Below are 20,099 nucleotides of genomic sequence, written 5' to 3' on the forward strand. Positions count from 1 at the left end.
TCTGGGATAGCCACATCCGTCAGTGGTAGTGGCACTGGAGTGTCATTAGGGCTAGCCACAACTATGGATTTCTCAACCACTTCCTCGAGCCCCCTGGGGTACTCGAACCGGAGTGTCTTTCCTTCCGCTGCAAGGTTCATGGGGATAACCTCCTACTCCTTGGTGTCCTTGATAAAGGACCCAACCTGAAGGTGTGGTAAGCGGAGCTCCTCCAAATCAAGTTCCTCGTTCACCAAGAAGATAAATGTTGCGATCCGAGAAAGGTACTCCACCCCCAACTTGTGCTTCTTGAGTGCTGACACCCCTGGGGCTTGCTCTCCAAGAAATGGCCTGCATCGGTGGCAATTTCTTGGAATCGTTGCAACCGCTTGGAGAATGGGCGATCACCTTTGTGTATATAGCGCAAAAGATCGCAAGGCACCCAGATCCCTGCATGTGGGGAGATAGATACATAATATTTTATGATGTGCTCCTCCATGAACGCAAAACTCTCGGCAAATGCATCCATGTGAAGGGCAATTGTGGCGTCAAGGTCAGGGAGAGGAGTAAAAAAGGTGTGGAGGTCCAACTTCCCTTTGTATTTGGTGTCCTCGAGGAAGAGGATGAAGCGTGACAAAGGGGTGGATGTGGGTGCAGATGCAAAGGCTGTGGAAGCATCCATGTCTAGCCTGGGGTGTAGATAGAGAGTGGAGGAGCTCAAGAGTTGCAAAAGTGAAAATAGTGAATGAGTTAGGTGGCCCCCCTTTTATAATGGACCCCTTTTTAAAGACATTAAAATAGAAAAAAAGCACTTTCACCAAAAAATGATTTCTCATCTCAATGCGAAAAATTATATTCAAAGACGTGATTTACCGAAGCAAATCATGTTGATTACATCGGAGATCGTTTTGAAAATTTCAAGAGTTACAAAGTTATAAGGTCGATAGCATAGTTCCATCCATCCCCTAGTCCTCCTCAACCTTCAATTTGTCTTCCATTCTCTTCCCAATCTGTGGACATTCATTACAATAAGCATCCAATGATCGACAAACCATGATGTATTGAAAATGTGGTGGAAGGATTCTCACCTTGTGACCTTGTAAACAAAATTGTGCTTGTTGAAGGGCCTCAAAACCCATAATAACCAAATGTTCTCGCACATTACTGAGAGTCCAATGCTTGTTCACTTGGACTGCCTCCAAAGCATCGTTGGGCATCTTCACTGCAATGTCAAAGCTTTCAATAGCGCCGTCTACACTCTATAAGGGAGTCCACACTCCAAGCTTGCACATCCAACGATCATAGTGAAATTGTATGTACAAGGAGGTGCGGGATTTCAAATAGCGCATTCCAACACATGAAGCTCCAACCTTACAACGGTACCGGTCCCCGTTGTGCATGCCCTCCACAAAACCCCAATCCTCTTCTAAAAGCCTTCCTAATTCCTCGTAATGCACATCTTTACATACAAGCATTGTGGTAGTCTCCACAAATCCAAACTCTTTAAAAATGTGCACAAAACAATGAATAGGCAAACACCAACTTAAGCCCATAGTCCTAGAAGCTTTAGAGTATTTCAAAGACTTTTGGACATCTATTATCATCTTTTGCTTGAAAGATGCTACCGACCACAAATTTGGCACCGGTCACTCCATACTTAATAAGGAAGTTACTTTGATGGGTTCAAGCGTTCCAAACGCTTGTGTAGAAGTAGGCACAATATAGGAGTGAGAATAGAAGAAAATCCTTCTTTGAACCAGTTTGGTTAGGCAAAGATGTGGGAACATTGTTGCTCCAATATCTGCATGTATAGCATTGAATGTGCCGGAGAGACTATGTAATGGCTGCTGCTCCTCCACCAACGTGGATGGAAATATGACTATAAATGCATGACAAATCTCAAGTATGAATCCATAATAACATTACACTGTGATTTCACACCTAGCTTTGTATTCTCAAAACATGTACTTACAATGTGTTGGAAATCGAGGTGGTTGTTGCAATTGCATGGTTGACATTGAGAAAACATGTTGCACAATGGCTACGATCCCCTTGTCTTTGCGGTTCTTGAAGCCAAGAAGCTTTCCTTTCCAATGAAGATCCAAGTTTGCACGATTCCGCACACGATGAGGGCCAATAGCAGATGGTTGCATGTATACCCAAGCACCTTTGGTGAACTCTGGTGGCACCCACTCATCATCTATACCTCTAGTGTTGTGGCATGCAAGTGCTGTGACCTCATCCTTTGGCCACGCTTGGTGTGGCAATGGAAGGTGGTAGGGGAGGAGAGAGGAGCTTCCTTGCTGCAGCAATGGAGATGGTGTAGAGAGAGAGAGAGAGTGTTGGAGTAGAGGATGAGTGTGATGGTTGCAACCAAGGAGGGGTTGGAAAAGGGGTTCTAGAGAGAGAAAATAACTTTTTGTCTAAGGACTACTTTTAGGGGAGCTCTGGATAGTAAAAAAATATTTTTCAAAAGTTTTTTAAAAATTTTGAATTTTAGGGTTTTTGGGTGCACGTTTTGACTTTTTGAGGTCAAAAAATGCTTTTTTGACCATAAAATAGATTTAGAGGGGATTTTAAGAAGATAAAATTTGAGTTTTGAAAATTTTCAAATTTTTGGGATTTTTCCATTACCGGATCAAAAAGGAGGGAAGTTGGAGGTTCTATATGCCCCCCCCCCCCCCCCCCCCCCCCCCCCCCCCACTCTATTCCATAGGACATAGAGTGTATCCACCACCCTCTTCTCATTGGCTGGCCTCTAATTAACCTTAATCCCAAAGGGCCCCTAGAGGATTCATATTTTTCCTAATGTCCAAAATCTAATCTTAAATCTAACCTAATGGAACATGTGGTGATTCGCTCCATTGAAGGGTAAAAGACATACCAATGGAGCTACTAGCTGCATAGATGTGAATGGGCCTCACATATACAAATACTTCAATGCAAAAGTTTAATAATCTCACCTCTCCACCCCGTCGATCCATGACCCAAGTGATGGGACAAAATCCTCCTCGAAGTTGGCCCAGCCGGCCACTCCCCAGGTGATGGGATGATCCCGTCTTGATGCGAACTCTTGCTGCATCCTGTGCTGCCACCACCTGTCTGGATTGGTCGTCCTCCCCTCCCTGATACCCCTCCACTCCTCTCTTTCAAGCTAGTCAGGTCTGGCATCTGTGCATCTGACCTTCGATGCTTCATGTAGTCGCGCATGCGTCTCCTCATCCAAGCATCGTCAAATGTATTCTCCAGAGAGGGAACTGGAAACTCCCGATGCAGCGTAGCAATAAGATAATCCTTGGAGGCTTTATGTTGAGCCCTCCAAGAGACCATGACAGACTACAGTGTGTCAGAAAACCTGTCTACACAATTGTCGTATGCGGCCCATCACCTGCTTCTCCTCAGGGGTCATAATAATCTCATCGGACATACGATTGATGAGGTAGACGTATCCCTTTGGCATGTCCCTCTCGTGAACTATAGCAAACCTGTCCAATGAATGCTCATCGTCCACGCCTCTAGGCAACCCCGATGCAGTGTTCGGGTCACTCCTCAGCATCTTCGACGCAGTGGCCGGGACACCACTCTCAAACGTGTAGGTAGTATAATCCTTCGGTGTAGTCTGAGCAATTTCACAAGCAAAGACACTTCTCGGTGTGTCCTAGGGACTCTGCAACACATGAGCTCCAGAGACGATGTGCTCCTCGCCACAACAACCACCACCGCTAGACTATCGTGGAATTGCCCGTCCGCATGGTCCATCGAACATAAATCTAGATCTAATTTAATCTTAAATTCAAAATAAAACTAAATTTAATCTAATCTAACATAAATCTAAATCTAGCACGCGTAAATAAACCTAAACTAATCTAACTCAAAATAAACCTAAATCTAATCTAATCTAATCTAACCTAAATAAACCTAAATTTAATCTAACGTAAATCTAAATCTAACATAATCTTAAACTCAACATAAACATAAATCTAAATGTAATCTAACCTAATTTAATTTAAATTTTAACATAATCTCTTTCTCTCTTTGTTTTCTCCCCTTACCTCTCTCTTTCGTCTTCTCCCCCTCTCTCTCTCTCTCTCTCTCTCTTTGGTTTTTTATTCTCTCTCTCTTTCTCTTTGTTCAACAGGTCTTGAGTTCAACTCCTCGTCGGCTAGATCTTTAAGGTCTCTTGGGATAGTTTCCTACGACGTTAAAACTCTCTTCTTCTCGGGTGTGTGTGTGTGGGTGTGTGTGTGTGTGTGTGCCAATAAAAAGAGAAAAATGGTACAACCTTTCCATCACCCAAGTGTGGTAGATTGGTTATGCCATTTCCCTCTTGAATAATAGGTCTTGAGTTCAACTCCTCGTCGGCTAGATCTTTAAGGTCTCTTGGGATAGTTTCCTACCACGTTAAAACTCTCTTCTTCTCGGGTGTGTGTGTGTGGGTGTGTGTGTGTGTGTGTGTGCCAATAAAAAGAGGAAAATGGTATAACCTTTCTATAACCCAAGTGTGGTAGATTGGTTATGCCATTTCCCTCTTGAATAATAGGACTTGAATTCAACTCCTCGTCGGCTAGATCTTTAAGGTCTCTTGGGATAGTTTCCTACGACGTTAAAACTCTTCTTCTTCCTCTCTCTTTTCTCTCTCTCTCTCTCTCTCTCTCTCTCTCTCTCTCTCTCTCTCTCTCAATGTGTGTGTGTATGCATTCTTTGTTTATGCATGTGTGTGTGTTTTTTGTTTATGCATGTGCTCTCTCTCTCTCTCTCTCTCTCTCTCTCTCTCTCTCTCTCTCTCTCTCTCTCAAAAACACAACGTGTTTGTGTGTGTGTGAGAGAGAGAGAGGGGGGGGGGAGAGAGAAAGAGAGGAAGGGAACATGAGAGAGAGGAGAGGGAAGGAGCATACCTGACTCTCCTTCCTCTCCTTGTGTATGTTTGTGTGTGTGTGTGTGTGTGTGTGTGTGGAGAAGAAAGAGAGAGAGAGAGGGAGAGCGCGGGTTACCTTTGCTTGCTTGAGCGCCAAAAACTCATATCTGAGATCTGAGTTTTCGAATGCTCTCGGATATTTTTTTACCCCTGTTGACGTCGCTATGAGCGTCGCTAAGTTACAAGTAAACTAGCGACGCTCATAGCGACGCCGTGGGTTTTCACTTTTGAGCGTCGCTAATGTGAAGTACCTCTTGTAGTGATTTTTCATTTCTTCTAGTATTATTCCCTTTGTCTTTCACTTTTCTTTCTATCCCTTGTCAAAACTCCTTAGGTTTGTCTCTTTGCTCATTATCTTACCTTATGGATCGGTGGCAAGAGCTAGTTTTATCTATGGCCATTCCTCATCTACAGCAAACAAGTGAATCCGTGAGGAGAGATTTTGTGGAGTGATATGGGTGCATGCTATTTCCTCACTTGGGAACTTCAGTAGCTCAAACCAAATGGCGGACATTTCAAAGTGTAACAAGGGTGACACTTTCGTAATAATGTCCATTTGGCTATGGTTACTGAAGCTATGGGTTTGGGTCCTCAATATTACTATGTGATGAGGTCAATGCATCAAGGTTTTCAGAACGAGTCTTTTTGCTTGCTCAATTCCTTCGTCATCAAAAGATATATCTTTACCCTCACTTTGGTTTACCACTTAGAGAGCTTTTTAACTTCACACCTCATACTAGAGAGATCAGTGCAACAATTTCACAGCGAATCCTTCCTATTAATGAGAGGCCAAAATATGTGCCCTGATTGCGATAGTTGCTTTTGTGATCATGTAATGATGGGCTTATTGACCTCTAGAAAATTTATCTTTGTTGTATCCCTTAACATGTTCATTATGTTCTAAGATCTTGGTGCATGTCTTAAATCCTTCTTCCTCTGGGTTTTCTTGATGGATATAATGAAATTGGTTCTGAGTCCTTTGGTATTTGATAGAAGTCCTTGAGAGAATTTCAAACTTAGCTAAATCTATTTATTGATTTTGTAATTCCATACACAGATCCGAGTCACAAGATGTAAAGGAAAATGCTAATCTTGTTATTATTTAGCAAAAGGTCAAGTTACAAAATTTTAGTAAGATAGAGCTTGGATTTGTAGTTACATGGGCTAACACGGTTTAGTTTGAGTACAAAAAATAAGAGAATGCTAATCAAAAAAGATGAGGAAACTGAGAAGTAAGGTGTTCCCAATCTTCCCAAGAGGCATCTTCAATAAGATAGCCCTTCCACTGGACCAAAACCTCCCGAATTGTTCGGTGTCGTAGCTTCCGCTCCTTCATGACTAAGATTTGCTATGGATCCATGTGGAATTCTTTCTATGTGTTAAGAATAGTATCTTCATCATTTAGGATGTGAAGGGGATCCGCAACATACCTTTTTAGCAAGTTAACATGAAAAACATTGTGCACATGCAAGTGAGGGGGTAAAGCGAGTTTGTAAGATTTGTCCCCTATCCTTCTCAGAATCTCAAAGGGTCCACAATATCTATATGCTAACTTCCTGTATTTTCCTAATTTGAGTGAACTTCTCTTTGGTTTGACCCTAAGGAGAACTCTATCTCCTGTCTTAAAAATCCAGGGAAATCTATGTAAATCAGCATAACTCTTTTCCATGTCACTTGCTCTCTTAAGGTTCTCCCTTATTATTTTGATTTGGTGACCCATTTCTTCAAGTGTATTCTTTGTTGCAGGCACTGGGAGACTTGGGTCAGCCATTCTGAGAGGAATGATACAGTCTTGTCCAACCATAAACAGCTTTTAATGGGGACATTCCTAGGATTCTATGGTAGGAAGAATTATAAGCAAATTCCACTAAGGGTAGATATTTGATCCAAAGATGAAGGTTGTTGACTGCAATATAATCTCAATATATCTTCTATGACTTGATTAACTCTTTTGGTTTGTCCATATGTCTCTGGATGATAGGCTAAACTCAGGTTTAATTGAGTACCTAAGCATTGGAACATGGCCTTCCAAAACTTAGAGGTAACTTGGCATCATGATCACTGATTATCCTAGCAAGTATTCCATGTAATCTGATAATTTCTTTTACAAAAATCTGAGCAATATCTACTGCAGAGGCAGTGGTTTTGACTGGGACAAGGTGAGCTACTTTGGTGAGTTTATCCACCACCACAAAAATTGAATCAAAATTTCCAACTGTCTTGGGTAACCCTGTTACAAAATCCATACTAATGCACTCCCACTTCATTGCAGGTATATCCAATGGTTTAGCTTCCCAAGAATCTTAACTCTTTCAGCCTTCACCTTTTGGCATACCAAACACTTCTTCACATACTCTAAGGTATCTTTTTTCATCTTAGGCCATTAGAAATTCTGTTTGAGAGAAGCAAACATTTTGTGATAACCTGGGTGAGCTGCAAGGGGAGTTTCATGAGCTTCCTTTAGAATTTTCATCATTAAGCATGTAGGTATGTGCAATCGATTCCTGAAGAATAAGAGTCCATCTTAAATAGAGTAATCTTCCAAATATCTTTTCTAAACTTGAGATTGGATTTCTTGGATCAACGGACCAAAATTGCTTATCATTTTGAAGGGCATTTTGAATTTCCTCGGGTAGAGTTGAATGGACTAGCGTAATGGCAAGGGCCACTACTCGTCGGCTCAGTGCATCTGCAGCTTGATTTTCCTTGCCTGCTCTAAATTTGATCTCAAAAGTGAACTCTTGTAGGAATTCAACCCATCGCCTTTGTTGCATATTGAGATCTGGCTGGGTGAAATCCACTTGAGACTTTTGTGGTCAGTAACAAGCTCAAACATCTGACCTAAAAGATAGTGTCTCCACTTTTTGAGGGCATAAACCACAGCTAGTAGTTGGAGGTCATGGGTGGGATAATTCTTCTCATGAATCCTGAGTTGTCATGATTCATAGGCTATGGGATGGCCTTCCTGCTGTAGGATTCCACCTATACATTGTATGCAAGCATCCACTATCACCTCAAAGGTTTTTTGAAAATCTAGAAGTTTGAGAACAGGTTCACTGACCAAGATCTCCTTTAATTTGTTGGAGGGCTCTATCTCTCTTGTCGGACCAGTTAAAGGGTTCCTATTTCTTAGTGAGTTCAGTGAGAGGGCCTGCGATGAGTGCATCGTTTTTTATAAATACTCTACACTATCCTGTGAGGCCAAGGAATCCCCGTACCTCTGAAACAGTCTTGGGAATGGGCCACTAAACTACATCTTCCACCTTAGTTGGGTCGGGAGAATGACCATCCTTTGAAACTATGTATCCCAAATAGGCAACCTTCTCTACAAAGAAAGAGCATTTGCTCCGCTTGGCGTAGAGTTAGGCTTTTCTGAGAATCTCCAAGACATGGCGTACATGCCGTTCGTGATCTTCTCTAGTCTTTGAATATATAAGGATGTCATCAAAGAAGACTAGAACAAAATCATCTAACTCTGTCCTAAAGAGGTCAGTCATGAGACGATTAAATGTGGCAGGGGCATTAGTTAGGCCAAAAGGCATGACGATGAACTCATAATGCCCAAACCTTGTGTTGAAATCTGTTTTTGGAATATCCTCCCTTTTTATCCCAACTTGGTAATAGCCTGACCTGAGGTCAATCTTGGTGAAAAGATTGGAACCACCGAGTCAATCAAGTAGCTCATCTATGTGAGGCAAGGGATACTTGTTCTTGACAATGCACAGATTTAGGCCTCGAAAATCAAGTAGCTCATCTATGCGAGGCAAGGGATACTTGTTCTTGACAGTGCACAGATTTAGACCTCGAAAATCTATGCAAAGTCTGAATGTTCCATCTTTCTTCTTTTGGAATAGCACAGGAGCACCCCATGGAGAGACACTGAGTTTGATGAAACCTTATTCCAAAAGCTGAGTCAACTCATTCTTTAGCTCTATGGATTCGGAAGGTGACATGTTGTAGGGAGTCCTTGCTATTGGTTGGGCACCACGAATGAGCTCGATCTCGTGCACTAATTCCCTAAGCGGTGAAAGATTTGTCAACTCCTCTGGAAAAATATCTTCATATTCATTTAGACATTTAGGCGCTGATTCTTTTGATTCGGTCTTTGGTTTATTGAGTCTTATGACATAAATTGGCAGTCCTTTCTTTAACCCCTTAACCAAACGACTGGCTTTGACCACCTTCAGGGGAGATTTCCCTATTCTGCCTTGAACTAAGACTTGTTCACCCTTTGATTTTGAGAAAGAGATGCTTCCTTCACTGCAATGGATGTTGGCTTTATTTTTGCTCAGCCAATCCATCCCTAGGATTCCTTCAAATTGGCCCATCTTTAGGATTCTAAATCTTTGTTGGGTTGAGTGACCTTCTAGTTGAAAGGATACATCTATCATCTGTTCATCTATCAAAATAGTGGATCCATTTGCTAGAGATACCTATAACTTACGGCCTGTGGGTTGGGAGGTGACTTGCAATCTTTTTACAGTGTTAGGTGACAAAAATGAATGTGAGCTACCAGAATCAATAAGAAAAAAAATAGGTTTACCCTCATACTCACCCTTAGTCTCAAGAATGGAGAATTGACGATTTCGGCCACTGGGATCCAAGGCAGCATAGATGTGGGTTTGCTCCTCCATTTCATCCTTTACTGAAATGAAGTTCACAGTTGATATTCTAGGTGGGTTGTTGGTTGGATTTTGTCCACGAAGATGAGGCATAGGATTAGGTCTTGCCTGTGCTCGATTTCTCCCTCTGGTTTGAAGGTTTTTGAATTGTCCCCATTGATTGGGTGGATTCAGACGGTTAACATGGGGTCCAAATTACTAGAGTCATTTCCTTTAGGGCATTTGGCCTTCTTATGACCAAACTCTAGGCACTTGTAGCATTGACTTTGTCTTCCACTTTCAGTGACTGGAAGGGAATTCACATGAACAAAGTGGGGCGGCGGTTGGGATTGGGCAGCTGGCTTTGGGATAAATGGTACTTTATTTGCTTGACAGGGCTGACTGTGGTAAGAAGGGAATTCTCACTTCCTATTAGTTGTGATGCCTCCCTTAAGAAGGCTCTTATGCTTTGACTTGGCCCGGATTAAAGCGTCTGCGAGTGAGACAGATCGAAGGGACTCTACTTCAGAAGCTAAATCTTCTCCAAGTCCAAGGATGAAGCGACTTAGATTCTGTTCCTCTGTCATGAGAGGAGCATATCGTGAAAGCCGGACAAACTCCTCATAGTAAACTTCGACAGACTTATTCCCCAGCTTGCATGAAAGAAACTCATTCATCATAGTGGTGGAGTAGTCTAGGGGAAGATAGCGTTCCTTGAGATGATGCTTTAACTCATCCCAACTTTGAGTCACCTCTGCTACTTGGCGAGTTTGACAGTTGAGCTTCCACCATGTTTTTGCAGGTCCTTCTAGCTTGGCTCTTCCCATTATTCCTTGAGCTACTGAATTGTAACCAGCAAGAGCAAAGTAGTCATCCATCTTAATTATCCATTCTTCTAGTAGGGTAGGCACATCGTCACCCGTGCCTAAAAATGGATGTGGTTGCACAGATTTGAGAAGGGCCTTGAGATCCTTGTCATGCCCAAAATCCTCTACAAGGGCTGCAGCAAGTGACATTTGGTTGGAACGTGGCACAACAGTAACTTGGGGTGTTGGTGGCACTTGTGAATCAAGTGGCATATGATCTGAAGCACTAATTATTGGTAAATCCCAAGCAGCTTGACTTCTTGTGAGTCTACGTGGCATATTTTTATGGCTGTGACAAAAAAATATCCTTTCTCTTAGCAATCGAGTTGAAAAAACTTTCAGATATACAAGACTATTTAAATTCTTTTTAAAGATAGACCTTTATCTCTCCAAGGACAGAAATCGCGCTCTGATACCACTTGTGAGGACCATGCCAGGGGACCACCGACTATACCATCTCCAAAATGATACATTGTGATCTCTGACATCCCTCCCGCTTGAGACTGACACCAAGACAGGTCTCCTTCTGCTCTTTTGAAAGGGCGGTGGTAATGTGTGTGCTAGTCTCCACCCAACCATGCTATCTTATAGCCTCCCCCTAACGTACACATTGTCCGGCCGTGCCGGTGGCCTTGCCCGTAGGACCCATGTCCTTACATTACCCCCCCTTGAAGAATCGTTTTTGTCCTCAAAAATGAAAAAGCGTTTCTTAAGTGTGGAGACAATCTCACATGTAGAACCTTCTTCAGGTCTATCTAGCCATTTTACCAACACCTGTTGTCTGACATGATGTCTGGTGCGAAGCTCATGAGAATCCAAAATCTTTTTGGGCTCATGAGGGATGCTTAGCGATAAGGTCAACTAACACACCTGTGTCAATGACATTATCATTCTGTCCTAGGTGTTTTCGTAAACAGCTAACATGAAAAACAGGATGAACTCGTGAGTGCTCTGGGAAAGCTAACTTATAGGCCACTTGACCTATACGTTTGAGAATGGTAAACGGTCCATAATAGCATGGTAAAAGTTTAGCAACTTTTATCGTCTTCAGACTTTCTGGATGCTCCGGAACTTTGAGGAAAACCTTGTCTTCTTCTTCGAAAGTAGCAAGACGATGGTGCTCATATGCGTAATTCTTATATCGATCTTGCGCTTGCTTAACGTTTTGTTGAGCAACTCGAAGCATGTCAAAATGGTCTTGGAGAAAATCCTTCGCTTATTTTATCTTCTCCTTAGCCAACCCCACCGTAACGGGTGATCTAGGTTGAAATCCATACAAAAGCATAAATGGACTAAACCCTGTAGTCACATGCTTTGAACTATTGTAAGCAAATTCCAATATAGGTAAGTAGTCTTCCCAATTGGTTTGCTTCTTGCTAACGTACGCTCGTAGCATATCCTCTAGCACTTGATTAACTCTTTCTGTTTGACCATCCGTTTCTGGATTATCAACCGTACTTAGATTAAGTTTAGTTTCCAACTTTTGGAACACAGCTCTCCAAAAGTGATTATCGAACTTTCGATCTCTGTCAGTAATGATACTAGCTGGAAGACCGAAGAGTTTATATATATGCTCTACAAATAGCCGTGCTAATTTCGGTGTCTTAACCGTAGTCTTAGTGGGAATGAATCGACCCACCTTTGTGAGACGGTCTACAATTACCCAAATGGCATCATGGCCACGATTTGTAGTAGGTAGTCCTACTACAAAATCCATAGAGATACTCTCCCACTTACCTTGTGGAATCTCTAAAGGATGGAAAAAGCCACCTACCTTGAGGCGCTCTGCCTTATTAACTTGGCACTATTGGTAGATTAGTACGTACTCTTGAACATCATTATGTAAGCTCGGCCAATAAAATTGCCGTCGAACTAAGGCATACGTCTTACGAATACTGAATGACCAGCACTTGGACTATCGTGACACTCAAATAAGATTTGGCATCTAGTGTCTGAGTCCTTTGGCACACATACTCTACCTTTGTGGAGTAAGTAGCCATCCTCAATGGAAAAATTCTTCCATCGCTTAAGGTCTTCCTGAGTACGGGTGGAGCTCTATGTGTTGGAGTTTCTATCTGCGGTGCAGAGACATGTTGATATGGTTCTTCAGAGACATGTGAGTGTGAGGGATCCCTTTTTAAAATTGCACTCCGCACTTTAGCATATGATTGATCTTGTGCACACTTGCCACGTAATGACTCCAAAAATCCACTCTTTAGTTCCATGAAAGCAAGTGAATTAATCTGGGGCATCCGACTTAGTGCATCCGCTACTACATTATATCACCCCTTGCGATATCATTGCTTACAATCATAATCTTGAAGGATGTCTGCCCATCTAGCTTTACAGCCCTTCAAGTTTGTTTGAGTAGTAAACCATTTGATACTCTCATAGTCAAAAACTGCTTCAATTCGGTACCATATAAATAGTGTCGCCACTTTCGTAAAGCGTGAATTATGACATAGAGCTCTCTCTCATAAATAGAATAATTCTGTTGAGCTCTATCTAACTTTTTACTTTCAAAGGCTATAGCTCTTCCCTTCTAGAGAAGTACTGCACCAATGGCTTTATCACTAGCATCAGTCTCTACCACAAATAGCTTAAGTGGGTCGATGATTGCTAGGATAGAGCAGTGGCTATAGCTACCTTGAGCTGTTCGAAACTGCGTTTTTGGGCTTCTTCCCAAGTAAAGGTTTTAGCTTTTGCTTTAAGTTGATACGTCATAGGAACAATGATTTTGGCATAGTCACGGATATACTGTCGATAAAATCCAGCCATGCCTAAAAATATTTAAAGCTCCTCAACCGTGTTGGGATGTGGCCGTCAAAGAATGCCAGCGACCTTGTCAGTGTCCATGTTGATGCCAGAATAAGAGATCACATGAGCGAGGTAATGTATCTCTGTTTTAAAGAAATCGCACTTGCTTTGCTTAGCATACAGCGCGTGAGCTCGTAGCTATTCGAACACTAATCATAAGTGTTCTATGTGTTCATCTTCAGTCTTACTGTAAATGAGAATGTCATCAAGAAAAACCACAACAAATTTTCCAAGATAGGGACGTAAGACACTATCCATGAGTGTCATAAATGTAGTTGGAGCATTCGTTAGACCAAAAGGCATAACCAAAAATTCAAAATGCTCGAACCGTGTTCTAAAGGCAGTTTTGGAGATATCTTGTAAAAGGATACACACCTGGTGGTATCCTGAACGAAGATCTATCTTTGTATAGTATCTTGCCCCGTGGAGTTGATCAAACAACTCATCCACTCAAGGCAGAGGATACTTGTTCTTGATGGTTATCGCATTTAATCTGTGATAGTCTACGCACATGTGCATAGTACCATCTTTCTTTTTTACCAATAGAATTGGTGATGCCCAAGGCGAAGTGCTAGGTCTAATGAAACCACGAGCGAGGTAGCCAGCCAACTCCCAACCTCCTTGGCTTCTTTAGCACTCATACAATAAGGTGGTTTACTCATCGGTTTAGTGCCTGGCAAGACATCTATGCCATGATGCACATCACGTGTAGGGGGTAAACCTAGTGGTAAATCACTTGAAAACACATCGCTATACTCGGTGAGTAAGTGAGTTAGCTTTTGCCATGCAAAAGGAGAAAGTAAACTACAGTTATGCTGGGATGGACAATCTTGTAATTCCTATAATATTTGTTTTACAACAGTTGCACGTTGCTCTATAGAATTAAAATTGAGAGCACTTTGCTCGTGAGATTTGTTAACACTTTGTTTATCAGTAGAATTCATTGCACTTTGCATACCATTAGAATTCACTGCACTTTGCATACCATTACTAGAATTCACCGCACTTTGCTCTTGAGAATTCACAAGACTTGGAGACAAGCAGTAACAAGAAAAGAGTTCATCTATTAAATCTTCTTTTTGCAAAATAGAAAGCTCGGCTGTAGATATAAGAGGTGCAGATGGTATATTTTTCTCACCAAGCAAAAGCACATGTTTACCATTGGCCATAAAGATAAGGAGTTGTGTTCATAACTAGTGTACAATGTGTTTCTTAAACCATGCAGCCACTCACGTCCTAAAACTACATCAGCACGGTCCATGTTCATAACTTGGAAGTCAAGGGTCATCGTATGATCTTGAACAATAAGCTCAACCCCTTGAACTACCGTGTCCCATACTTCTTTATCATTCCAAGACATTTTCTCCACCACATACTTGTGAGAGGAGGGAGTCTGTGTAAGCTTCAATTTCTTGACTAGCTTAAAGTTCAAGAAGTTAAGAGTTGCACCATCATCCACTAAAATATGAACACGTTGTCCGTTAATAGTGTCATGCATGCGAATCAAATCATGGGGGCCAAAGGTGGGCTGCCACATTGAAGCACGCACACAACACTTGTGCTTTTCTTCCATATGAAGAATCTCTACAACACAATATTTAGGAGATGAATCTAATGTGAGGCGTTGCAAAAGAGGACAATCTTTCTTGTTATGTTGGTCCGAAAGACACCTAGAACACAAATTGTGTTTCTTCGCATGCTCAAAATCAACAGTGCTGAGAGACCCACGTGGAGTATCTCGTGATTGCTTAGGCTTCTTAGCCTCTTGTGGGTGTGGAGAGGTAGATTGTCTCTTATTCCTCTTGGAACGTGTGGGAGATCTACCTCGCCATTGGCTCTTAGACACATTGCTCTTAGCAAAAGTATTCTTAGAGTAGGAAACATTTCCTTTCCTCTCTTGGTCATCATCATATCTTTGGGCATGATTGATGGCTTCTTCCAAAGTTTTTGGATATTGGGTCTTGACATGAAGACGATAGTCTTTGTCAAGGCCACTATTAAAACCCCGTATCTTTTGGAATTAATCTAGACTTTCTATATTTAATATGATTTCTCGATTACTTCGAAAGGTACCGTGTGAGAGAGAAGCCAGACATGCGGCATGCATCCCATGCTAACCAATTTCTATCTTCTTCATTGGAGTCCAAATACTCTTTGAAGAAATAAGCTTGAAACGCAGCCCAAGATGGAGGACGGGCATCTATTGGAAATGTCATCCACCACTTATAGGCCTTGCCTTTAAGAGATAGACTTGTTTCCACAGTCGTCTTTATAGTCAGGGTGTGTCTCAATCTATGAATATCATTCCATTTGTGTAAGAACGTATTGACCGCATCCTTGTTGCAATCACGCTCTTCCTCGTGAAACTCAGGAATGGTGATATTCTTAAGTAATGCATTGCTACCTTCTACATATTCTGCAACACTTGTCTCTTGGACTCCTTGATGCATGCGAGCTTGGTTCCCTTGAACTGTGCCACTTGTGGCTCCTTGAGCCGTTTGTGAATTCATAAATTTCACAAGTAACTCCGTAAGATTGGTAACATTTGCATTAAGTGCAGAGAGGTTGCATTCAAGTACGCTTTGGCGATTTTCCAAAGTCTTGAAAGCAACCATGTCTACAAGGCTATGATCTCCTAGATCATCATCATCATGCATATTAGTGTCAGCCGCACCTGTGGTGCCCTGATTTTGATCTACGTGCTCAAAATCAAACGTGTGTATAGGTGGGATATCCTCACTAGCCATGGTAAACACACACTAATGCAAAGAGAGAGAAAAAAATGTCAACTTGTACCTTGTGAAATTGAAGTCTTTGTGTTTTGTATGCTCCACAATTTGCGTTGCATGCGAACCTCGTCTTGCGAGAATTGAAGCACTTCACGTGTCATTCGTCGTAAGAACACCTTTGTTGGTTCTTCACAGAAACTCGTCGTTTTTGTGAAGGATTTTCTTAACTTTGAAGCTACCTCCTTGAGGAAAAAAGAATTTTTGGAGGAAAACTTGCCTTCCTCCAAGAAGTGAAGAGGAAAGCTGAAGCTACTTCCTTGAAGTTTGAAGCGTTCCCTTTCCTTCTAGTTTTCCTTTCAACACAAGTATACTATCTTTCCTTGTTATACCACAACAAGGGTCAATAGCTTGATGGTAAAGTGTTGGCCTCTTACCCTCCTTCATGCAAGGGTTAAGCGGGCCTTCCTACGCACGCAGCCAACGGCGCCAATAGAAGCCTCGGTACCGTCAAATTTTCGATCGAGTTTGCCTTGGTCGCCCGTCTTGCTCGTGCGCACACGATGCGCTATGGAGGATGTAGATGGGGAGGTCACACTCGATTGTTGTTGTTTGTCCACGTGCTTTGCACAGGAAAGCGTGCATGTCTTCTTTTGCTACACAGCCAAGACGTCGCTGTCTGCGGAACATGGGAGAGAAGCAGAACGTCGCACGTACATGCAACCTGCCCTTTGTCTCCTCCCAAAATAGCTCGGATACTAGTGAAAGGACGGTGGTAATGTGTGTGCTAGTCTCCACCCAACAATGCTATCTTATAGCCTTTCCCTAGCGTACACAGTGTCCGGCCATGCCGGTGCCCTTGCCAGTAGGACCCATGTCTTACATCTTCGATGCCAACTCAAGGGGGTGATAGAATTCACTTTCTCTCATATGGATCTCTTAGCCCCAAAGAACCTTTGCTTACCAGTCAACTTACCAATCGAACACATCAAACTAACCTAGAACTCAACCTTCCAGGGTCAACTGGTGGGAGTTCTCTAATTCACCCTTGGTTGAAGGTCATTAACGCTTTTTTCTCTGTTATGACCGAGCACAGCCATCAATGCGTTCCCCGAAGGTGAGTGTATTATCATCTACACGAATCCCTCGATCGCAAGTTGTTCCCCGCTTCATAGATCGAAATCCCGTTTCCCCGCAACATAAATTTAGGTTCAACTTTCTGGCCAATAATTAACCCTCTGGAGTCCGCACACCCACCGAACCATTGGATAAGTGCACCTTCCCAAGGTAATACTAGAAAACAGTATTCCAATCATATCAAACCAAGAATATATTTCAAGGATTTGAAAGCAGCATGCAAACTGTTGCATACCCTTGCAAATGTGCATTTATCAAGTCGTTTCCACGTTTTTCCTTTATAGAATATTTTTAATTGCTTTTTCCTTTAATATTAGTATAATTATCTAGCTATCTTTCAAGCAATCACATATACTTCTCCAGGCATATCCCTATCCTCGTCGCAGGACTCGGGTATCCTATCCCCTCTGCCACGTGTGGAGACGGCGCCTTTACACATATTTTGATTCTTATTTTTTTCTTTATCTTATGTGGGAAAGGCTTCAAAGATAATCTACTTTAGGTTTCTTTTAAATCAATAATCCCAAGAAGAAGAGCAAAGGTCCGGCTGATGAGGACAATTGCGGACTAGCCCATTTAAGTTCCTAGTCTTTCCAAGGTTCTTTTTTACCAAACAATTTGAAGAGTTCCTTAATTAAATCACATCCTCCTCCCTTATCATGATCCCTCCATGGATCCTTTTTCCTTCCTCCTTTTCCCATCAGCATCAGGCCTACCCCGGACTAGGCCGTTTCCAGACGCATCCGCGGGTCCATTTCACCCGTCGGGACTTCAATCCCCATTTCTAGGGCAATGAACAAACCAGAGCTCACAACATAGACCAACGGTTATCAGTCCTAGCCAAAAAGGACCATCCCTCGTTGTATCCCACAGGTAAACACATGCGCCGGTCTTTTTACAAACACGAAGACAAGTTCACACATAAATCTCTATATTATGCTAGGGCTATCCACGTCAATCCTCTCGGTAAAGTTTTTTTATTCCTAGTTTAAATTTAGATTAAGATCCTTGATTTATAATCCCTTAATTTCTACTTTATTTTACTTTATCTACTCAAACAAGACCTTAGAAATCAACGAATCTCTTGAAAATTTACGATTTTGTCTCGACGAAAGTTTCAAGTTAACCCCGACTTCGATGAATCCCCTTTTGGTCCATTTTCATCATTTTCCATCCATGGAACATCTCCATGAAAGCGATGAGAGTTTTATGTTCAAGCAACACCGGTCACGTCATCCATAAAGTTATCTCCTTATTCTCCTTGCAAAACAAACTTGAAAGTAGACAAACTTGAAATGAACAATAAATATGCTTTCTATAATGAGTTTTGCTTTGGTGTGTCTATGCGTGGTACACACAAAACTTCGAAATGCACCAACTTGCAATCTTGGACAATTAATCAAAAACTTTCTTTGAGTTCTTATACAAGAGTGAAACCCTTCTATGCAATGGTATTGTAAAAATTGTAAAGTTCCTAAGAGTGGACATGCTAGTGTATCGTAAAGTATGCATGTAATAGTGTATGGATGATTAATAAATTCTTCTTTAAGAAGAGATTTAGGCATACCTTTACAACCGTGGAAAGGACAAATTATGTTGCTAAAAGAGGCTTATGGTTTCTAAACTTTCCATTTGGTAAGAGGGAAAGGAGGGAATGACTTTATAGGAAATCCTCTTTTTCAATTAACTTCCTTTGATTATTCTAAATTAACCTTCAAAACCTCAACTTTCCTTTGAGAAAATTTAAGTATTAACCTAATTTGCATTACTAAACAAAACCTTACACATATACATTCAACATTGAATTTATGTCTTCCTCCTAAGCAAAAAGGAGTACTTATGAAAATGGAAGAGCTTAAACGTGAATTTAGGTAAGCATGAAGGTAAATCTTTTTCAAGATCAAGATAACGTACCTTAGTGGGTATATGGTAGGATCGTCTCCTTGCTTTGGAAGAGCAACGACGAAGTGTGTTGACATAGCTGGCTCTTTTCCCGCTTCATTTTGCTTGAAAACCACCGATTTGGCTATGGGAATAAAAAGAGGTTAAGAAAATTGAAGCTATGGAAGGCTTGTAGGTAGGAGAGAGAAGGTGAAGAGTGTAATGGTAATTTGGATTCTGGTTACAGCTTCTCTTGAGGAGAGAGGTGTGTGTAGGGTGTGTATGAAGGGGGGTTAGATTTGGCTTTCACAGATTACTATCAAGCTTGCACTTTCCAAATGTTTAGAGAAGTGAAGTGTTTAATGAGTAGGGAAGGCATTCTTTTAAGCTTAATTTGATAAGGCCCTTAATATATCGTGATAAGTTACTTTTACATATCTTGATATCCTTTCTTCCTTTTCAAAGCTTCTCCAACAAGCCACTTATGCAAGAAGCTACTTTTCTTACAAGTGGCTTATGCAACAAGCTACTTTTTCAACAAGTGGCTTATGCAACAAGCTACTTTCCAAGCAAGTTACTTTTTCACCTTACCCTTATTCTTTATTTGTTTTCTTATGAAAATTTATTTTTCCTTGAGATAAAACTAGTATCCCATGCATTGGTTATATCCACGTTTCCATGGTGAAAACCGAAAGTGTCTCGTGATAGCTTTGCATTGGTTCTATCCACGTTCCCATGGTGAAAATCGAAAGTGTCTCGTGGGTAGCTAGGGTGCTTGACTATAGACCAAATTTACTTGATTGTATTCGAAAAGTCGATGGCTTAGATATGTCATGAAGAGTAAGGGCTAAGAAGAGGACCTTACAGTGTGTGGCTTAAAGGTTCTATGGATGATTTGGGAGTTGGGGACAGGAGTTTGACACTCTCATATATATTGACAGAGTGCATTGGCAGCTACGAGGAACCAAGACTTTATGTTGACACAAAGCACATTGAAGTGCATTTACGGATTTCACTAACGTGATCATGTGATTGCATTAATAAGGCAAGTAATTACACATAAAAAAGACATGATCACGTTAATTGTTAACGTGATCTTGATGGTGACCTGCAAAAACAAATAGAGCCGGTAGGCCCAATGGGTTTTTGTATTTTCCCTACGGGCTCACCAAGTGTC

The 20,099-nt window shown here is 41.6% G+C and overlaps 1 protein-coding gene across 1 annotated transcript; it reads right to left on the reverse strand.

The window, feature by feature from the left end:
• Positions 1 to 8,790: 8,790 nt before the first annotated feature.
• Positions 8,791 to 9,222, reverse strand: LOC147423006 (uncharacterized). The gene has a single exon (XM_086501438.1). It carries the CDS (start codon positions 9,220 to 9,222, stop codon positions 8,791 to 8,793), a length of 432 nt encoding a protein of 143 aa, XP_086357564.1.
• Between the last annotated feature and the right edge of the window lie 10,877 nt (positions 9,223 to 20,099).

Source organism: Adiantum capillus-veneris, chromosome 26, assembly GCF_014529385.1.
Source record: "Adiantum capillus-veneris isolate H3 chromosome 26, ASM1452938v2, whole genome shotgun sequence".
Classification (NCBI taxonomy): Eukaryota; Viridiplantae; Streptophyta; class Polypodiopsida; order Polypodiales; family Pteridaceae; genus Adiantum; species Adiantum capillus-veneris.

Bases quoted from the DNA above. Each gene is read 5' to 3' on its own strand.
- LOC147423006 (XM_086501438.1), bottom strand. From the start codon at position 9,222: ATGGGCCAATTTGAAGGAATCCTAGGGATGGATTGGCTGAGCAAAAAT.